Source organism: Pundamilia nyererei, unplaced genomic scaffold, assembly GCF_000239375.1.
Source record: "Pundamilia nyererei isolate P.nyererei 1_Seehausen unplaced genomic scaffold, PunNye1.0 scaffold00236, whole genome shotgun sequence".
Taxonomy (NCBI): Eukaryota; Metazoa; Chordata; class Actinopteri; order Cichliformes; family Cichlidae; genus Pundamilia; species Pundamilia nyererei.
Genome location: NW_005187637.1, coordinates 692,411 through 713,520, shown reverse-complemented (window position 1 = coordinate 713,520; position 21,110 = coordinate 692,411). Strand labels below are relative to the sequence as shown.

The 21,110-nt window shown below is 40.9% G+C and overlaps 1 protein-coding gene across 7 annotated transcripts in view; it reads left to right on the top strand.

Annotated features, from left to right (window-relative positions):
* The window catches only part of tmcc1a (transmembrane and coiled-coil domain family 1a), a 49,369-nt gene that overhangs the window by 7,958 nt on the left and 20,301 nt on the right, over positions 1-21,110 (top strand). For 2 of the 7 annotated variants that reach the window (XM_013914902.1, XM_013914903.1), the window contains exons 3-4: positions 5,895-5,940; positions 6,333-7,248. In XM_013914902.1, coding sequence (XP_013770356.1) covers positions 6,574-7,248 — 675 coding nt within the window. In that variant the 5' untranslated portion in view covers positions 5,895-5,940; positions 6,333-6,573. Of the gene's footprint in view, positions 1-5,894; positions 5,941-6,332; positions 7,249-10,754; positions 11,288-21,110 lie in introns of those variants that run through there. The other 5 variants (XM_005749090.1, XM_005749092.2, XM_013914904.1 and 2 more) reach the window with 4 other exon arrangements.

Sequence of the window (21,110 nt, the reverse complement as noted above, 5' to 3'; positions counted from 1 at the left end):
TTGCACTGAAGCACCGCAGCAATTTCCTAATGTTGTAAACCTCAACATCTGGCAATAAACCCCATTCTGATTCTGATTCTGATTCTGATTCTGGACTGAGATCTGTGACTGGGATAGCCATTCACGTACAGCAAACTCATTGTCATGTGCACAAAACCAGTTTGAGATGATTTGAGCTTTGAGACATGGCAAGTTGTCCTGCTGAAAACAGCCATGAAAAGATTGGTACGCTGGTTATACATAGACATTTTTAGCAGCAATACTCAGGTAGTGGTGCTTCAGCAATGCTAGATTGGCATTAAGGGGCCCAAAGTATGTCAAAAAATGATACCACTGATAAAAGCCAGGACTGATGCCTGGTTTAATGTTGTTTACATCAGATTCTTACCCTACCGTGTGAATGTCACAGCAGAAATCAGGAGTCATCAGACCAGGCATTTTGGTGAACCATTGTTTAAAGCAGTCTGATCATTTTTTTTCTCAGAGAACTGCCACTCACTGGATTTTTTTTAACGATCATTCTCTATAAACTCGAAAAATGGTTATGAGGGAGTTTCTGAAATGCTCAAACCAACCTATTGGGCACATCCAGGCTGCGTTCAAAGTCACTTAAATCACCTTTCTTACGCATTCTGATGCTTATGTTTGAAGTTGAACAACATAAGACAAGTCCGTATGTCCAATATGGCCTATCTAGGTCTGGACACTCTTTAAAAAAACACACCTAATCTCAAGAGGTTCAGTTCATGGTTAAATAAGTGTTAATAAATAAAATATGGATGTTTTCCCCCCTTCTCTTCATTTTAGTTTGTTTACGTCTTCTTGAATTTAGATGGCAATCATTACAAGCCTTCGTGTTAAGTTTTGAAGGTTAGGTGGGCTTTCATCTTTCAGCTTAAGTCTCCTCCTACAGTGTAAACTTAATATTGTTGACCCACAGTCTACGTGCGGAGCCTGATGTCATGGTCAGAGTAAAAGATTCAAAGCCACGGCTTATATATGCTGATCCCCAATAACACCTCTAGTGGGCTAAAGGGTGTCTGGTTTGCCTTAAGATGTGTAATAACGCAAATGGTTTCTGAATGCATAAAATTGCTCTCAGCTGTAGTGAGATGCCCTACACACTGATGACCTGGTAGATTTAGCTCTTCAGTTGCACAAAGTGTGCATTGATCCTGACATGCATTCCCCTTACCATTCCTTATGGGTGTGCGCCTTTAACACAGCCTCTGGTATGAGATTTCAGGTCATGTGTAGGTGGTTTCCAGCCTGTTGACAGCTGATGACGACCTGCCAGAGCTGAGGAAATAGGAGACATGTTGGGCAAGTTGAATGTATTACTACTGTTAAACACCTATCAGGTTAGAAAGTGAAGGCCATATTATAGGGCTTGAAATGTTTTACATATATTGGAAACCGTCTTATGACAACATCTGTCTTATTAGTAAACAGCAAGAGAATGAGCTCCTCAGTACCTATACTGGTTAGACACACCGGTGTTGTAGTAAATATCAGTGTCAGTGCCATGGGTGCTGTAAATAATTCATTCAGGCACTTGTTGTGGTGTTGAACACAGATGCAGAGGTGTCCCTTAAACAAGGCTTCCTCAGTATACCTATGACATCATCCAGCATAATGTTAAACCAGCAACCTGATCATGACTTGCTGCTCATCTTCAATTTTCTTCCACATCACTGCTTTGCTGCCTAGATTTGTTCATTGGCTAGCGTGGTTGTGTAAGCTATACCTCAGAGTATAAATGGTATTTATGGCCCCGTACAGTCACAAAAGACCAACATAATGGCTCCCCTGTTCTTTGCTGTTCTTTTTATTTGTAGCTTTCCGCCTCACAACCTGTTACATGCTCGACTATTACCCGAATACCACCTGCTGTCTGTCTTGTTCCCGTTGTGTGTGTGTGTGCGAATGCATGTGTTGGAGGTTTTCTTTTAACATTTTTCATTTATTTTTGATAAGAGTCAGTTTGGTAACAGAGGATTTTGTCTTTAGAAAATATAAAATCTGCTATATTGGAGGTATTAAGGTAGATTATGAAGTACACTCGATTTGGCTTTTTTTTTTAGCATTCATTACATATTTGTGAGTAGTGTGTAAAGATTACGTTAATTCAGTTCAATTTTATTTATGCAGCGCCACATCACAACAACAGTTGCCTGAAGCTGCTTTATGACCATTAATTCAGATACAAGGTGCCATTGTCCAGTGACAGCCTCTTGTGTCATTAAGTAAACAGATAGTAACAGCAGTAACAGATGATTGCACATCTTCCGGTTTGTCCTGTTCCTGGAAAGCTGAGAACAACTTTGGCACCAGAGCCTCCCCAGGGTTTCATCTTGCACAATTGGGCGTTGTGTCTGCCTTTTTAATAGAACTACCTGCTGTACACCTTCTCATTTAGACACATTGTACTGAGCGCCTGGGTTGAACCTGACACGACTAGACGAAACACATCATGGATGCCTTTGATCCAGTCGGGCCCGTTCCACTGCCTGTGTAACCCTCTGTCTCTCTTTTCTCGCTTACACACTCTCTCTCTGTTGATACAAAGAGTTGTCTCTCTTATCACACTTTGTGCAGTTTGCTGAAGTCATCTCCTTCAGTGTCACAGCTGACACAACTGTGCTATTCTCTGCCACCCAACCACACACACATATGCACGCACACACGCACACATGAATAGAATAACGATTGTTCCTGTTTCCTGGCTATGCTGACATTATACAGCTGTTGAATGAGATCTGGTCCATTTTCCATCGGTCAAATGCATCACACAAACACACATGTAGATACATCCACTTGTACCCAGTATAATCCTTGCTATCTTTTTTTTTTTTTTTTTTTTCGTTGTCTTCCTTCTCTGTCTCTGTCTGATGCAAGCATGCACGCACATATTTGTCCACGCACGCAAACACAAACACCAAGCGAACTCTCTGGCCTAATTCCACTCTTATTGATGTGTGTCTGTCAGTGAAAGAGGCACAGCACAAAGAGCAGCAATGGGCCTGTATGTGTGAGCTCAGAGCGAACAAAGAGCGGTCTATTCCACGCCAGCTCTCAGACTCTTCTGGAAACACTGCATTTGCTTGTTTAAGCTATAGCCATATTTTGAGTCCACCAACTGTATGTTCAGCAATGAACAACAACATGGCTGCTTCAGTGTCAGTGAATGCAAGCCAGATTGACCTCTGCTTTGGGTTCTTCATGCACAATGTCCTGTTTAGGAACAAAATTTAATGGCAAAGTCCTCATTAAATGTCGATATTTCAATTATGGAGCTGTTGAAAAAAACATTTTTCTCACATTTTGCGTATTTGCAGATTGCCTGTTTTATCATTTAACTTTCTGTAGCTCTCAGTATTATCGCTCTTGAGCTCCAGCCCTTTTTAAATAATATTTTTGTGTAATAATAACAATAATGGGTATCATTTTTCGCAAACTGGTGGTGAATCTGTGTTAGAAAGTCATTTTGTCTGAATGATTCTGCAGCTGTTTTCTATCCAGAGCTTAAATGAACATTTACAGCACAGTATGTAATATATTGCCAAGCAGAGCAACTGAACAGAGAGAAAGAGAAACTTCAATAGAAGATTGTAGTTTTTTTATGTGTTTATCACAATATCTTTCATTTCTTAAAGTGATAAACTGAGTCAGGTTGAGCCAAGCCTTTTCCTCCATTTCTCCAGTTAAGCTGGCAAATGAGAAGAGGACAAATGGCAGCTCAGTTGACTGGTGTGAGACACAGTGCTGTGAACAAGAATGTGTGTGTGTATTTATGTGAGGGACTGAGTGAGGGTGACGGAGTTCCAGAGAGGCCATTGTTCATGTGGTGATTTGTGATTTACCTTTGGCAGCGTCGCAGAATCTCTGAGCAACATGCTGACTCACACAGGCTGCTGCCCCTGGTTGTCACTGACGCTGTTGATCACTGATAATCATTATTATGTGGTGAGCAATCAAAATACATATTTTCACAAACAATTTCTTGCAGTATCCTGGTCAGCATACAGTCATGAAATGAAGTAGCTTATGTCAGAAGAACACAGCTGCTTTTAAAGATCCATCTGGTGTTCGTATGTTCTCTCTTCTTAAAGGTAGATTGGCAAGGCTTGCTAAAACTGAACAAAGACGCAAGCATACACATCAAGTCTGACAATAAAGCGTTGTCCTCTAAAGACTCCTCAAAGAGGATTTGGTGTGATTATGAAACCGCAGGCAATCAAGAAAACACCCAATCCTGCAGTTGGGATCAGCCTGGGGATGAAGAAGGGGATTTATATGGATGGATGGATGGATGGATGGGTACCGGGGTGAAACAAGACTTCAGCTTCAGCTTCAGGATAGGATTAACTTTTATGCCTTTACTCGCAAGCTCTGAAAGAAATTTAATGCTTCATCATCAGTGATTCACACTTCCCTGTCGCTCACTGTGCCAGCGGACGATGCATGCGCGAATCTGTCTTCAAATATGCGTGTATTATTGAGTACGGTGTACAGCTTATGCATAACTTGTCACCTTCTGTGAGAAACAGCTCAGGTGGTAAGCTTGGTTGCATAGAAAACAACATATTTCGAGCACGTCATCATGCATCTTTATTCAGTCTCATATTTAGTCTCATCATGGGAAGACTGCATCCACATGAGATCAGCTGAAGAAAGTTGTTTGTTAAGAACTGAATTCTATGATCAAATATTTATATTTTTTTATTTAGTAAGAGGTGTAAAGTTAATTATTCCCGGCAGGATTGGATATTGCAATCATTTGGTATTATTATTTACTATGGAATGCGTGCCAGCGTAAAGATTGTAAGTACTAAATTTAAAGACCATAGTTAGCACAACCATATTATGAGTACAGCCAGCAGCCAGCACTCAGGTGACTAAAATAAACCTGCTTAACACCTGTCTCACACTCTCTCACTCTCACTTTCTCTCTCTCTCTGGCAGGCAACAGTTGCACTTAACTGATTGGCACCATCCTATATCAACTCATAGCCTCCAAATTAATCATATTAGAACCCTGTGGCCTGAATCTGTCAGTCGAGCTAAGAGATAAGATTTAGGCAGAGAAAGTAAAAGCATCTGTGTGCATGCGTTTTACCTTGCTGAATTGAATGGAATGTTTTTATGTGCATGAATGCATCTTCTTTTGGCAGTGACAGTGTAGCTGTTGCAAGAACTGATATGACACTTGCATGTTGCTTCATCCTCCACCCCCTTCTGTTTGTTGTGAGATGTGTGTGAGTGAGTGTGTGTGCCTGTCTGATAAACCTTGCGTTATTCTTTATGGGCAGGCAGTGCAGCTAAAGGAATGATATAGTTTGGGTATATAGCTGTGCCTCCCCAGGGTTTTGAATGATCTAGACTTGCTTGCTTGTTTTGCTGTCCTTAATGGGAGCAGCTTTTCATGCTGCAGGGAGAGTCAGGCTGCCTTCCCATCTATGAGGTGATCACTGATCAACCAATAATGTTGCTCAGAAAGACTCCTTCTATTTTAGCAGGTGTCTTCTCTGTTATTTTGCCGATGGCTTGTATTGTGTCAGACGGCACAGGATTTCATGCACTCTGTGACACTACTCTATATGTTGTTTCTGCTGAGGAAATCCTTATCCCTCGATACTTCCTCAGGGCAAGGAGAGAATGCCTTTGGGGATTTGAAATTACTTCCTTGAGAACCACACAAACACATGCAAACATACAGTGTTTCCATGTGTTTGTGTCTTCTGTTCAGTGGAGCGTACATATTCACGGTAGCGGATTGGAATCAGGAAGCGGTGCTGATATTTCTTATAAGGTCAACGACTGATGATTGAAGTTCTGAATCTTAAAAATGATTCAATCTTTGGTCTTTTTCCATCTGTCCATCTTCCTCTTAGGTAACCCAGACGAGTGAGTCACATTAGAATGACAGTTTGGCTGATGGTAGGTGGGTTTTTCTTCTTCTGATGTTAGTCATCATCTTTTTCCCCTTCTCTCACTCCTCTTTTCATCTCCTCCTTTTTTACTATTCTGATTGCATCCCATCCAGGCTGTTTATAATCTTAACATGCACACTTATTTAGTCTATATTTTTCGTCTTTTTGCCTCTTTTGTGTTATTTTAATTGTGCTAGTTTACCAAGATCCAGCTTAATTTACTTTATTCCTACCCAATATTTGATAATGACATATTGACATTGAAATAATATCAATTATTATCAAACACTGGAACAAAAATGTTAAGATGCAAATGTTGTGTATGTGAAAGTTAGGGTTTGCACCTGGATCTAGGTAACTTTTCATCCACTCATAATCCATCTCCTTTCTCTGTGTTAGACCAGAATGACCATTTGTTCCTGAGTCAAAGATGCATGCTCCCTTTTGGATCCCTCTGACCGCCAATAAGCTGATCCAACCCTCCCATCACAGTCCAATCACCACTTCCACTGTCCTCTGCTGATCTCTGCTGTTTTCTAGTCTTCTCAGTCAGTGATCTAGTCTGACCATCTGCATGCCTGACAGAGAGGAAGGGAGGCATTCGCAGGTTGTTTGATTGGACAGATTCTCTCTGCTATTCATGAAGAGTCAGCAGGACAATATGCAGCAGGGAGACAAAAGTCAAATGGCGCCAGAGAGGGTGGGACCCAGTTCAGGTTCTGTGACAAGGGGGTCACAAGGCTCAGGTTTGAAGAGGGCCTTTTCTGAGTCAGATCACCCTTCCTTGATTAAGATGAGCCAAAACGCCAGGGCGAGCATGGGGGTTCTTGGCCAGGGTTTGAAGCAGCTGTTCCAACAGCAGCGTAAACGTCTCTCCCTCTCTCGCTCCACCATCACTTCCTCATCATCCTCCTCATCTTCCTCTGTGGTGTCAGCATGTGGCACTTCCCCTTGTGCCCCCGAGGATGCCTCAGAGTCTTGTTGTCCTGACTCTGACATCTTCTCTGCTCCTATGGTTCCTTCTGCAGCTGGCCAGGGCTCAGCCGCTGCAGGCATGATGAGGCGTGGGACCAGCCTGCAGAGCCGGCGAAGTAAGGGTTCTGGGTCGGGATCTGGGAGTGGAGATCGTGATCCTCTTCTGAAAGGTAGCCCTCAAGCCCCGCAACGCCGCTACACCCATGATCCGCAGCAGCATATTAGCCGCCCACGCTCCTCCTCCACCACCGATACCACACCCAGCAGCCCTGCCCCAGGATATTCCAGCGGCGATGCATTGCTGTCATCAGGTTACCAGTCCACAGAAGAGACAGACAGGGTAGGTGACAGGAGCCATTAATCATAATCATTACACAAGTTTATCGATGTGCCTCTGTTTTTCTATTCAGTAGTGTCAGACCTCATTTGTCAGTGGACTGTCGAACAAGAGCTGAGGTTCATTTTGCTGCTAATGTAAATTTTCCTGCTGTTCAACAGTGAACGCTCTGAGATGGGCCTGCTCTGTGTCATTACTGCTGTTGAATTTTCCCAATGCTGACTATTGTTCTAGTAAAATTGAGCTATTATTCAAGGCATGCACACACATGTAGAGTGTATATAGAACAGTGTACTCCAAGGTCTGGCTAACTTTACTATCAAGAGAGACATTTTTGAGCAACTTTTGACATATTATAATAAAGGTGGCGGCCTATTAAATATAAATTAGCCCATCAAACTCAGTAATAGGAATAAATAATTAAAATCTTTTACCACATGTGATCACTCTGCAGTGGGCTGTTGCATGCATGCATTTTTAATTTAAGAATATAATAACACATGTTGTGTTGCATGTCTAAAGCATCAAAAAAGGTTTACTTATTTATTACCAACAAAACTGAACAATATCATGTATTTTTTAGCCAAGAGTCAACCTTTAAAGAAGAGTGACTATAAAGATATTATGGCCACTGTGAATCCTACCACTCGTATTTTAATATCCATAGTTTATTCTCCTCCCACTGAGACCTCTGAGTTTGTCCTCTCCCTGGATGTGAAGCATTTGACCATGTAGAGTGGGAGTATCTATACACAAACTTAGAATAAAATTACATTTTGGGCCAAAATTGGATAAAATTGCTATATCTCCCCATATGGAAAAGATACATATAAATCTTATAAAGTTTGTATCTGTCTTGTGTGAAACTTGTGTGAAAAGCATACAAGAGTGAAAACAGATATAAGATCCCTTGAAAAATTATTGTTTTGGATACTTACTAAAACAATATATGAAAGTAATGAGAAAGTGGCCACTTTCATGAGTAAATCATATAAGTTTTTACTATTTCTTTTCCATATGGGTCTCCCCTTCAGTCCATCTTTGATAAGAAAAAAAAGCCACGTCCAGTTTTAATTTTGACTAAATTCCAGCCACAGAGCAAGCACTCCAGTAAGCCAACACAGAGGCAGTGAAAGCGAATTAATCTGTCCACGTATTGTTTGGAGTTCATATGTAAACTGACTTGAGGTTGCTGAAGTCATTTAATTGTATATAAATCTATGGCAGCCATGACAATTGAGGGTCATCAAAGTTAAAAGAATAAGACAATCAGGCCACAGACATATTAAGTGTTTCTTTAAAATCCTTGTATTGGCTGCACATTTTTGCAGTCACTTAAATGATGAATAAAAGTTCAAATGTTGAAAAAAAAATCCAATTAATTTCCATGTTCATATTTCTCAGTTGAAAAAATCAAAACCAAAGTGAGCCACAAGAGATGGACAAAAGAGCTGCATGAGCTCCAGAAAAGCAGGTTCTCCACCGCTGGTGTAGTCAGTGTTGAAATATAGGCTCAGGATTAACAATAGACACATGCCCATATGAACACAACTAGAGGTGTAGCTTGTTTTAATTTAATTATAAAAAATCCTTTTCTATCATGCATCCACTTGAAGTAATAAAGGTCATAATCCAGCCTTTGTTCTTTGTATAAATACTTTCCCAAAGTTTATCTGAAAGTAATTTTATGTGATGCAGATTACGTAAGTATCCTCTAAAATGGGACTATTTTATGACCTGTTTGCCTCTTTGTTTTACAGCAATATAATAACTTCAGATAAACCTATAGGAATAAAGACTACTAGACTTTGTTATTCCTTTTCACTGAATGTACATGACAAAAGGTTAAGACAGCTTTCTACTTTCTGTCTTAAATAACTTCATTAGGTTGCCACCTGGATTGCTAAGCAATAAACAAAAGTTAAATCACTTTCCAACCTTCTTACTGTGCTGTCTTTAAGTTCATTCACAAAAGTACTGTAAGGTGTGGCTTTTTTGAGGATTGCATGAGGAAAGGAAGACTAATAATTGCTGCAATTTAGTAGTTACCAGCTTCAAAATTCACCTATTAAGTAAAACTTGTGTAATAGATTTGCAATATTTTGATTGCTCTGTAACTGGATCATTAAGGGTAGACTGGTGTGACATTTCCGCAGTGTCTGTTTCTTAAACTTTTTCACTTTTCTATTCCACAAAAAAAGGCGATGTTCAATGACCACGAAATCTCAACCCCTAACTTGTATGTTAATTACACTGATATTGCTCATTGCTTTGTTTTGTTGCTTTTTTGTGGTGCAAAAAGAAACAAAAAACTGCAGACCCCACAATGTGTAAGCCATTGATATTAGTTTTTCTTTTTCTTTATTTGCTTGTTTTCAGCCATTTAGCTGCCGTTTCTTAATGGAAGTGCTTTTATCTTCCTACGTAATTTGCTTGTAAAAGTTGACCTTAAGTTCTGACTTTAACCACCTTTGGTGTTCCTGACTCCAGTTGTTTCTCATTACCACTAGAGGGCGCTGTTAGATCAGCCTTCCTGCTGTGAGCAGCACTGGGCTTGGTTCATGTGTTGGGAGTGTTTGCTTTATGAGCTCATGTTTGTTGTAGACCAGACTGATCCTTTTGGTTAATGAAGTAAGCCATGCCAAGAAAAAGCATCAATGTGTCATAGACAGAAGGACGTCTGGCTATCTGGCTTTTAAGCCAGTGGTGGGGAGTAAGTCTAGGCCAGTGGGCCTTGATATCCACATTAAGCAGCAGGCTAGAATGTGTGAGCTAAATTTAGTAAAGCCCTCTCCTCTTTCTTCATCTGTAAAACCAAGTATACTTCATTCCTGCATGAATGAGCTCACCTTGAGTGACAGAGCAAGGCTGAGAGCCAGTCATCTGTGTTCCATTAGTCTTGCTGCTATGATGGACGACCATCAACCTTTCTGAGTTCTGCTGCTTGACCTTGGCAGAGGTTATAACCTGTCTGGCTCTTCTCTTAACTACCATCATAGTCATGTCTCCACACTACAACACAGCAATGCAATTAAGGTTATCGAGCGGTCGCCGTGGTTACCCTGAAACTTGCTTTCTTGGGACTACGCCCTGCTTAGGTTGTCATAGTAACAGCGTGGTTGACCTTGGAGGTGTGTGAGGTCTGCTGCTATGGAGGTTGAGTGTTGCATCAAGAATGATGGATGTTCGGTGAACGATCAATTTTCTTCATTGATCGTCGCACTTCTTTTTTCTTTCTTGCTTTCTCCCTTTCTGAACACCCCCCCCCCTCCCTCGCCCCTCATTGTTCCTCTGTCTTTCCCTCCCTGTCCCCCTCCTCTGTCCCTGGAGAGAGTTGATACAGATAGTCAGCTGGTCCCTCCTCCTTCTCCTCCTCCTCCTCTCCAATTTCCCCCTCCTTCCTCTCATCCTCTGCCACCACCTTCGCTTCACCCCACCCTTCAGCCTACTGACAGGAAGCAGGAGGCAACCTTGCCTTGTCCTAGATGAGTGAGAGCTGTGTGTGAATCACTCCTGTGTTCAGAAGAGGATGTGGAGGGTTGTGTGCATGTGTGAACGTAAGACCTCATTTCATCTGCGTTCCAGATTCTCTGAGTGTGTGTGTGTGTGTGTGTGTGTATTTATTGAATATTCTTTGTGTATAGACAGCCATGTGGTGTGAGTATTTTGTCTGAGTGACTGTATCTTGTGAGAGAAAGAGAGTTGCTCAGGGGATCACTGTGAATATGAGTAGAGGGCAACACGGCTGAGCTGTTATTATCTCCTTTTGCTCTCCCTCCCTTTTTTTCACCCCCCTCCCCACTTGTGTTTGCATAGTAGATGACTAGAGCGGTGTGGACTACAAATGTGTGTGCACATGGATCTTTGGAGAGGATGGTAGCATGTGTGCCTTTGGCGTGAGTGTGGAGTGTACTATGTGAGGCGGTGTGTACTTTGGTAGGATATCAGCAGAGAGGAGTAGAACAGGGGATCCAGCTGTGGGTCCGTCACTCAGGCAGTCAGGATGGTGCAGCGCTTCAGTCTTCGTAGACAGTACTCCAAGGTAAGCTTAAACACACTTGGCTTGTCACTAAAACCACGTGTCTTCCTGTCTCCATGCTACAGATCCATTTACAGCTGAAGCCCGGTTTGTATTACATTTTTGCTGCCAGCCTTGTATTATCTCTGTAATACTTGTGTCATGCATTACCATTTTTCCATCTCTCTTCCTTTCTTTATCTTCCTGCTATTTGATAATATGCCAGAAACTGGGGATTCTTTGAGTTTGGTTCAGAAGAGTAGTCAAAATGAACAAACTGACTCTGTTATCATGTGCAGAGGCAGTTCATGATTAAGTATAAAGCATTGTTTGCTCACTTCTTTGATACCAGCAGTCTTTACAGTAAACTGATTTTCTTTTGATCCTTCATTCCCTGTTAAGCAATTCAGTCATCAGTGTGATCAGTGATCAGTGTTTGCACTTTATCTTCGCTCTTGTTAAACAGTAACTCATTCTCCAGTGGTGAGATTGGTAGCATGAAGTCGACTGGCGCCATTACAGAGGGACGTAATTATTGGTAAATGTTGTGTTTGATTATTGCTTATTAGGGAGCATTTATGACTCACTTACAATAACACTCTGTTGGCTGTGCTCTAAAACTGACTATGGGTTTAATGTATCTCTCCCCTGATGCCAGTGCTGTTAAACTGAGTAGAAGGCTTGTGTTGGAAATCAGCAGCAGGTCCGTTAAAAGCCTGCTGTTCTGCAGGTGGTGCTCAGCCTGTGAGCTATAATTACAATTAACTGCTGATTAATTGATTGACTGATTACACCCATACTATTTGTTCTTAACACCATGTTATAAGGCTGTCAGATGCTCATGTGCTAAGAAATGTCAGTGTGTACATGCGCAAATGCTCCGGGCAGACAGATGCACGGTGTCACTTTTAGAAAGACTAGAACCCAGAGTGATAGAGTATAATCTGGTCTACATCCTATTCAAAGAGAGACAAAGTGATAGAGTAGGAGTAAAAAGATATAGAACGTGAAAGGCTACAAGGTGCGAAATGCTCAGCTTCAGGAAGGCTGACTCATTTTGGACAGGAGATGGTGAGGGACAGCCGAGTAGACTCTGGTGTGATATGAGCTACTGAGAAGAAATAAAAACACCAGCCAAACCTTAAGGCTACTTCTCTCACACTAAGAGTTTTGTATCTGAGAGAGATGAAGCAGTCTTTGTCTTGGGAGATCATAATCTCCTCCAGGGCCTGTCTGCGAATGCTCACTATCCGCATCCCATCCAAAAGTGGGCTGTCGGGAAATACTGTAAAGGAAAGAGGTCGGGTAGGTGACCCCTTCTCTTTCCCTTAAGCCACATCTCCACATGCACACCTGTGTTCCTGTTCATCCTTTGTCTTCTGTTGTTTATCTTTTTATTTTGGCATGCTGTGCTCTGTAGAAAAGCCCCAAATCTGCACAGTTTTATAATTTGCTGATTCAAACTGAAAATGCACTCAAATGTGTGTTTTGTTATAGCTGTATCGTAAGATAGGATGTACTTTTTTTTGGTAAGTTATTTAGTTATTAAATGGTTTAAATTAGCTTATTATATTAAATTGAGTATATTTTACATTTGTTTTGAATTTAACACAAAAATTTTGATCCCGTCGTAATAATCAGTAACAATTTGACTGAAAACTAAACATGAATCTCAGAATATATGCAGCTCTTTTGCCTTAGTGACAACATTTTTTCAGGCTGGCAGGGACACTGTGAGCTTGTTGATAAATGTTTTCCTAACATGATATGACAGTGTTGTCTTGTCTGTCTTTCTCAGTCTCATCCTATCCATCCATTTTAGCCACTTGAAGGTTGCTGGGGGGCTGAAGCCTATCCCAGCTGTCACGGGGTGAAAGGTGGGGTACACCCTGGTCAGATCACCACTATATCATAGGGCCAACACACACAGATAGACAATTACACCAGTTTACTTAACATACATGTCTTTAGGCTATGGTAGGAATCCGGAGTACCCAGAGAGAACCGGGAACAGGGAGTACATGGAAACTCCACACAGAACAGCCCAGCTGGCTGGTGGATTTGAACCCAGCCAGACCACCAGACCTTTGCTAATCTCTGCAGCACTGTCCCCGTGTGCTCAGATAAATATTCAGTGGGGTTAAGGTCCAGTGTCCTTGATTTTCCTGGCTTTATTTAATTGTTACAACGCGTTGAGTCATGTTAGCCTTCATAATCATGTTGTATGAATCTTTCTCTAAAAAGATGGATGCACCCGGGGAATGTAGCATCTCTGAAGCACAGGTTGCTCTTTCTACTAATCAAATTGTCATTGATTGAGTCATGTAATCAGCTCCAGACTAAAACGCCCCAACAGTGATTCTTTATGTATTGATAGTATCATTGTCTCTCATTAAATCTACCAGTATCACCTTTTCCATTCAAACACTGTGAAATGCAGGCACGTTTTAGCATGAGGTTTTGCTATTTCTTTTTCTTTTTTTTTTACTCTCCTGAGATATAGTTTAGAGAAAGCTGCTCCTGCTCTGAGCTTCTTTTGTTGTTGAGTCTATAGTATCTAGTATATATAGCTTCTTCAATATGATAAGAGACAAATTGGTCTCTGACTAGCAGCCAGTGTAGGAATCCTAATATGGGAGATACGTGGTACATGATGAATCCATCTAGATTTCTGATGACTCTATAGTTTTTGGATGCATTGGTTGGAGGATGTGTTGCAATACCTGCCCACCAACTGCAGTATCTTAGGGTGGTGGGCAGCTCTGGGGACTGGTGCGAACTGAACTGTCTGCAACTTAGCGTCACAAAATAACAAACCCGAGGGTGGGTTGGAGATCCAAAAAGTCTCCATTACTCCTCTTTTAATAATGAAAGAGTTCATTCTTTTCTTTGTGGAGAATCTGGTCCTTCTGTAGTCTATAGGCCACATGTGCTAAAATCTGAGGGTGAATAATTATTGGCTTTTTAAATCTTTTAAGTTTTTAAACAGTGTTTTTATTCCTGATCTCCTAAAGATTCCATTTTTTTAAAACAATGAGTGTTGTAGCCAGTTTCAGTGTGTTTTCTGTGGTCAGGTTGTTAATGATGTCTGGCAAAGAATCGATGTTTATGTAATAGCTTCATTTGGGCTCCCGGGTCACATTCAGCCTATTCAAGGAAGTCGCAAATGCACTGATTGAATAGAGGAAGTGACAGATTTTCATCTATATGTGGATCTCTCTGTTTGTGGTCATATACGTCTTTTACTCTTTCTGTGCTGTCTTTCTTTTGAACCTTTCATTTAGTGCACCTGAAATTTGTAAGTGTTTAAAAATTCAAATTAAACTCCTATGTCTTTTTTTCAAACATTTTATTACTGCTAAAACAAGTCTAACAATTATTTGTTTTCTGTTAATTAGCTTCTTAAATCAAAAGTAGTCATCAAAATTAAACTAATTGAAAAATCCATAGCAGCTACTCGCTTTCACACTTCAATTATGCATTTATGATTGGTAATTTTAACAGTTGCCCCTAATAGGACTGCTTTTTAGAAAGTGTTTGTTAAAAGCAATGACTTGTTAAAGAAGGGTTTGAGTTTTGTGTGTTGCTGTGGCAGTGTTTAAGAGAAAAGCAGAGGGGAGAAGTGTCGGTGGAAGGAACCGAACTTCACCTGGTCCCCCGAGGCTTGTTCTGTCCCTGCTACTTTAACATCCCCATCACTGCACTCCCATCGTCTCTCACCTCCTCAGGCTATTGGCTGTGTGTTGATGAAAGCGTTTTTGACCTTTGCATCAGGACAGAACAGCTCATCCTAGAACTATTTTAGTGACATTGAGTTTTTTTGAAATCGGCAAAAGACAAGCATGATGTCTCGCTTACCCAGAGTGCTGATGCAAATGAATGGTAAAGTCTTAACAAACCCCTGCCACAGCAGATTGCCCTTTAGTCACATAAAGACAGAAACAGAAGCAGGCAGTCAGACTCGTGTATAATCAAACAACTGAGTTTCGATTGACTTTTAGCAAAGAGAGAGAGCGCGTGTGTGTGTTTGTGTGTGTGTGGAGGCAGGCGAGAGCCACGGGGATGATGAAGCATGTGCTCTTAGTACACACTGGAGGTGATCTCATCTCAGCCTGTTCACTAACCACCAGCCTGTAGCAAATTGGTTTTCAGGCTCTATCTGTGTGTTCGTGTGTGTGCTGTCAGTGCACCATCACGACTATGTGGTTGTTGACTGAAATTAGGATGCAGCATAAAGCAATCAGTTGGCAGCTTGTGATGTTGTTGACTTTCGGGCAGACACTGAAATTGTTCTCAAATGCTTCTGTCTTCCTTAACTTTCCCCTCCTAGCATTGTAGGGGAAAGTTTTCATTCCTGTCATCTCTCACTCTTCTTTTTTCGCTTATCTATGAAAACAAAGTCTTCTCTTTTGTTCATGTAAGTGTGTAAATATTGCCTTGTCTACTTTTTCTGAGACCATTGAGTTCAACTAAAACATCAGTGATGTGTTTCTGTCGTGGTTGATTTAAATTCTATACTGTGGCTGATCATTGATCACCTAAGCAAACACTAATATCAACAGTGGATTTAATACAATGGATACTCTGTTCTTTATCACATCTTGTTTTGAGCTCTCTCATTACTTGTATTACTTGCTTGCTGTGACTTTTGTGTGTCTGTGCAAGTATTTGATGTGTTTGCTCAAATAAGCATCCAATTTAGTCAAGTTCTTCACCACTACGAGACACCAGAACATTTTCAGTGCTTTACTTGGCTGATAAATGTAATTCTTTGGCAAGATATTTACCCATCTGGTGTTTTGGTGTTTCCAGAGATTGCAGTAAGGTCTCCCCCACTTCTTGACACTTTGGCAAATTTGGAGTCTATAATGACCTGCCAACCAGTAAGTGTTATGACATATCATACCCTATCCCACGTGGATGCTTTGTAAAGATTACTGGTAGAAGTAATGAAGTATGATTATTGTGAGAAGAATTTGTGTCCAATTTTTGCAGCACAGTATGAGGTAAGGTCACCATTTCAAATTTAGCCAAAGATATATTTAGAGATATTTCAAACTGTCGTCTTGGACTGCCCAAAGTCATGCAATACACGTGTCCGTTTGCGGATGTGTGGGCAAATGTTCTACATTAATTTGATTTCTCCTTTTATGCAACTACCTGTAGTTCTCTATTTATCTTTCAGACTCTGAGATTTCTCCACTTGTGGGAAATCTCATGCGGTTTCCTCCAGCATCTAAAATTAAACCCGAAGTTTCCTTGCTGAACAAGCATGTGAATCTGCTACACTGCTTGTTACTCATGTGTCACACTTCCTCAGCAGCTTTTCTGACTTCACTGTTTTGATCTCCACACCCCCTTTACCTTGTCACTGTTTTCCTTGTTTCATGTCTTAGAGGCAGTCCTTCTTAAGCGCTCACTCTCTCGGGCTTCCTCTCATCTGTGTCCAGTGCTCAGACAGTGTAGCCAGTTACCCGTCTCCATAGTAACAGGGTGATGTTCAAAGAGGTTTGCAGCAGCTTTGCTCAGCTGAATGCTTGCAGGTTTGCTGTCAGATCTCGCAGCCACCTCATCTGCTTGAGTAGTGCAATAACACCTTCCTAGAGGAGAGAGAAGTGCTTCCTAAAATTAGACTCCTGTGCAGTTTTCCAGATCTTCCAATCTAATGTTGTACACTATGTAAATAAGCACTTTCTTGTCATGTGGAATGGCATCATATCGCTTGTTCGCTTATTGCTTATGACTATTTCCTGTTTTCATTCTCTTTTAATGTAAAGTTGGAATTTGGCAGTTAGAATAAATTACTTGTATTAGGCAATTTACCAGACCCCAGCTGGAGTTCTTTACAGTAAATGTCTAACTCTAGAGTAGATTTCATGCTTAGGCTTTAGTATGCAATGTGTGCATACATATGCACTGTGTGTGTGTGTGTGTGTTTCTGTGTTTTCCTTTGTGTGTGCTTGAACTCTACACCTCTCTGTTTGTGTTCCCTTTGAAGCATATCCTCAACCTGTTTAATTAAGCTCTTGAATATTCATGTATTTGTACATATAGGCCAACGCCTTTTTTCCGGTCCTGCATGCTGTTAGTATTCACAACACTAGTCTGGCACTCATGCTCACAGCAAAGGTTAACAGTTAATGAATAAAAAGTCATTTTATGTGTGAAATTCTTGTTGAAACGTCCCTCCAGATGTTATGGTGTGAACGGAAGAAAACAGGAAAGACCTCTGTGTTGAGCTGGGGTAGGGGAATGTTTGAAACACTGATGCATTGGTGTATGGGTAAAGGTCGATGTTGATCAGAAAGATGGATAGACTTTTGGAGGAAAGAAGAAAATCTCTGAGGTTCTTTTTTCTCTCTGTTCCCTCTTAGTTTTCTAATCTGGGTCTGAATGAGGAAGAAGCCTGCTGTGCCTTCTTTGCCTATTCTATTAATAGACAACTGTCTGAACCAGTGTTAACCAAGTTCACTTTCAAGTGTGTCTGAATGATGTTATTTATCTATAACCCCCCCAGAAATATATATTTATGCAATTTTTAAGGTTTCCATAATCTTGTGTGTTACTAGACCTCTTTGTCTCTTGTGAAAAAGACGCAGTTTAAAGTAGCTTTTGTTAGACCTCTTTATTAGAGCTTTTCCAAAGATGAATTGCATTTTTATGTTTAATTATGTGGTTGCTTGAGTACACCGCCACCCCCTCTTAAAATAATATGATTTAACTTTAACCATATTTTTAAAAAAAAATGTTTTAATTGGGTGTCTGTGCATGAGGTCGCGTGCATATATGTGCACATGTCAGCAAGAAGTCTCCGTGGGTCATCGTTTGTGTATTTATTTTGGTCCTGCAGCTGGTCCTTCCTCTTTGGCCTCGTGTGAGTATATGTGACACTAGTGTGGGCACGCATGTGTGTCTTTGTTGTTTTCTCAGCCGTTCCAAGGTTGCTACATACTTGGTCAGTCACTCGCTGAGAATATTTGGGTCAACCTTAACCTACATGTCTGTTCCCCGGACACCGTCCCCTGTCCCAGTCCATCTTTAGTGTGCACACTGCTTGCTTTCATTTATCCAGCTGCCAGTATTAGCTCTGAATTTGATTTCCTTCAGCTTGGTCGTCAAAATAAACTAGCTGCATCTATCTGATGAAGTGTTTTCTTTAGTTTTCTGCTCCTTATTCAGATAGACCAGCAGATTGTTTTCAAAGGGAAATTGCTCATTCTGAGAGATGGAGAGCAGAGAAACAGACTAAGAGAGGTCGTGCTCTGCATCCCTGCCACTCCCTGTGCAGTCTATATCATTCGCCTGACTCTGTTGAATTATGGATGAAACTATTTATCGCTGAGCTCAGCTCTGCTCCACTGACCCACTTGCACACACATTTCAAATCTGGTCAGAATCTCTCGGGAAATCTCATCATATTTTCCTTTTTACTAATAACCAGAGCCATTCCTCTCATTCTCATGTGTGTCAATTTGTAGCAATCCCAGGAATCTCCATTTTCTCACTGTCCACCTCTTACAAGGTCTCCCGTCTGTACTGGACATCACATCATTGAAATGAGTTGTGTTTTTTGTGTCAAGAGAGAGTTTATATTGAATTTGATTGTGGTTGCCTTTTCCTCCTCATTGATATAGACACATCTTTAATTTTCTGGCAATATCTCGTCTCTAGATCTCCTGTCTTGTAAATTAATATAGGCAATTACATTATTTCTACTTTCCATCTCCATGACATGTCCCTCCTTCATCTCTGTTCATATTATCAGCCAACAAGTCATCTGTGTGCTTTGATGTTACTCACTAATCAGAGCTGAATTATGCTACAACAAAGGCCTGCACGTCTGTCAGCAGGACAAGTGATAGCGGAAGAATGCAATAAAAATACAACAAAACCTTGAGTTTATTGACAGGAAACCTGTCAGGAAATGAAATACCAGACAAAGCACTAACACAGGGGACAGCAGTCGACACACATCATGTAGCATCGTTGTGCTTTATCTCCCCCTTGTGGATAATAAGCAATACTACTCATTGAGTAGTTGGTTGTGTAAATTTGTGACATTCTCTTATAGTTTTATGTTTTGATCTCTTGATCTCAATAGCAGCAGAAACTAATTTATTAAACCAGGTATTATTTATTAAAATGTAGACCTATGTTGAATATGTCAGATAATACGGGGCATCAATCTTTAATGAGAGCAGGTAGAGTAGCAATGGCAGGAAAGCGGGCAGACAGAGCTGTTATAAATTATGGTTGTATTGAATCACTTAAATGGAACTGGGCCATCATTAAAGTAATGAATGGCACATGTAAGTTAAAAAAAAAAGTTTAATTTTCACCAAAGAAACCCAAGCAGTGTATTTCCTGAGTCATGTAGCTTATGTATGTGTGACTCAGGATAATGCATGCATAACATGCACGCAAACGTATTGCTTGATTGCGTGCATATGTTGTGAAATTAGTCTCAGTACACAAGATACCCAGAGCCACCAAACTTTGTTTTTCAAGATAGTCTTAATCTGGAAACGAGAGAAGAAGATTTTCATTAGATTTAGCTGCTCTTTAACGACATGAGCTTCCTACTAGACAAGTGCCTCTACTCATTATCTGTCTTCCTGTTATGAAATCGGCTGCTTCTTAGTGGAGGCTTGCAAAACTTCTGAAACAGTACCCAGAGGCCAGACCATCCAATAAGTCTGCTTAAAAGTGAGTAGTGAGATTAACACAGAGGCAAAAAGTGAGAAGAGGCCAGACTAAATAATCCTCCAGGGCCAAAAAGCTGGGACTGCTTGTTCTGGATTCTTCATCTTCCTGCTTATGAATAGGCTGGCTGTGTTTGGGCTTACATACTGCCCCATGGTACCGAACATTGTGCAGCATCCTGCCAGACTAAGTCTGCGTTTTGGGTCGGTGCCCTTTCTGTTCCACGTTGCATAACCAGGATGACTGAGTATAAACAGAAGCAGGGCCAATAAATGCCAGCTACCACCAATAGACCAACACCGTGTGTCCCCATGAACCCACTCTTATGTTTTCCTGCACGTATACGCACACTGCTTTCCTGTGTACACTTTGACACATCCATTACTCACATATATCACAGCATCACATCCACATTCAGACTTAGAAACTTAATGGAAAACCAAAAAAAACAACAAAAAGGTTCAGGTGCTACAACATACAGGCCTTTTGAGGCTGTTACAATACAGATATTTAAGCCTTTTATGAAACTGTATGGCTGCTGTGTTGACATTAATGATGTCTACATGACTTCGAAACCATTGTGTGTAGTTCTCAGTGTTGGGTAAGTTACTTTAAATTAGTAACTTAGTTACATTACTAGTTACTTCTATCAAAAGTAACTCAGTTACTTCAAGTTACTCCTTACTTTCAGAGTAACTAGTTATTAGGGAAAGTAACTTTGGTTTTTCTCAGAATTCTCTTGTTAATGTGTTTCTTCCATAACTTTGCCAGTCTCCTAGCTTGCTTACTTGCCACAGTGCACTGTGCCACCTACCAATAGAAAGGAAAAAATAATGTGCATATTTCCACGAGAGAAATCCCACGCCTGATTCTATCCTGGCCTGCTTTTTACATCCAACACGAAAACTGCAGTCGTGGTGCTTTCGATTATACTCAGAACTCGGAAATTCTGCCTTCTGAATAGGAAGATGTAGGTAACACCAGACTGCAGATGAGCTGCATACAGGGCTGGACTGGGACGAAAAAATCGTCCCGGGCATTTTGACTAGAGACCGGCCCACCATTATAGGAAAAATCATAAAGCCTTTGAATGAAAATAAACACTGTTGTGACAGTCATGTACACTGTTCTGATGGTATATATG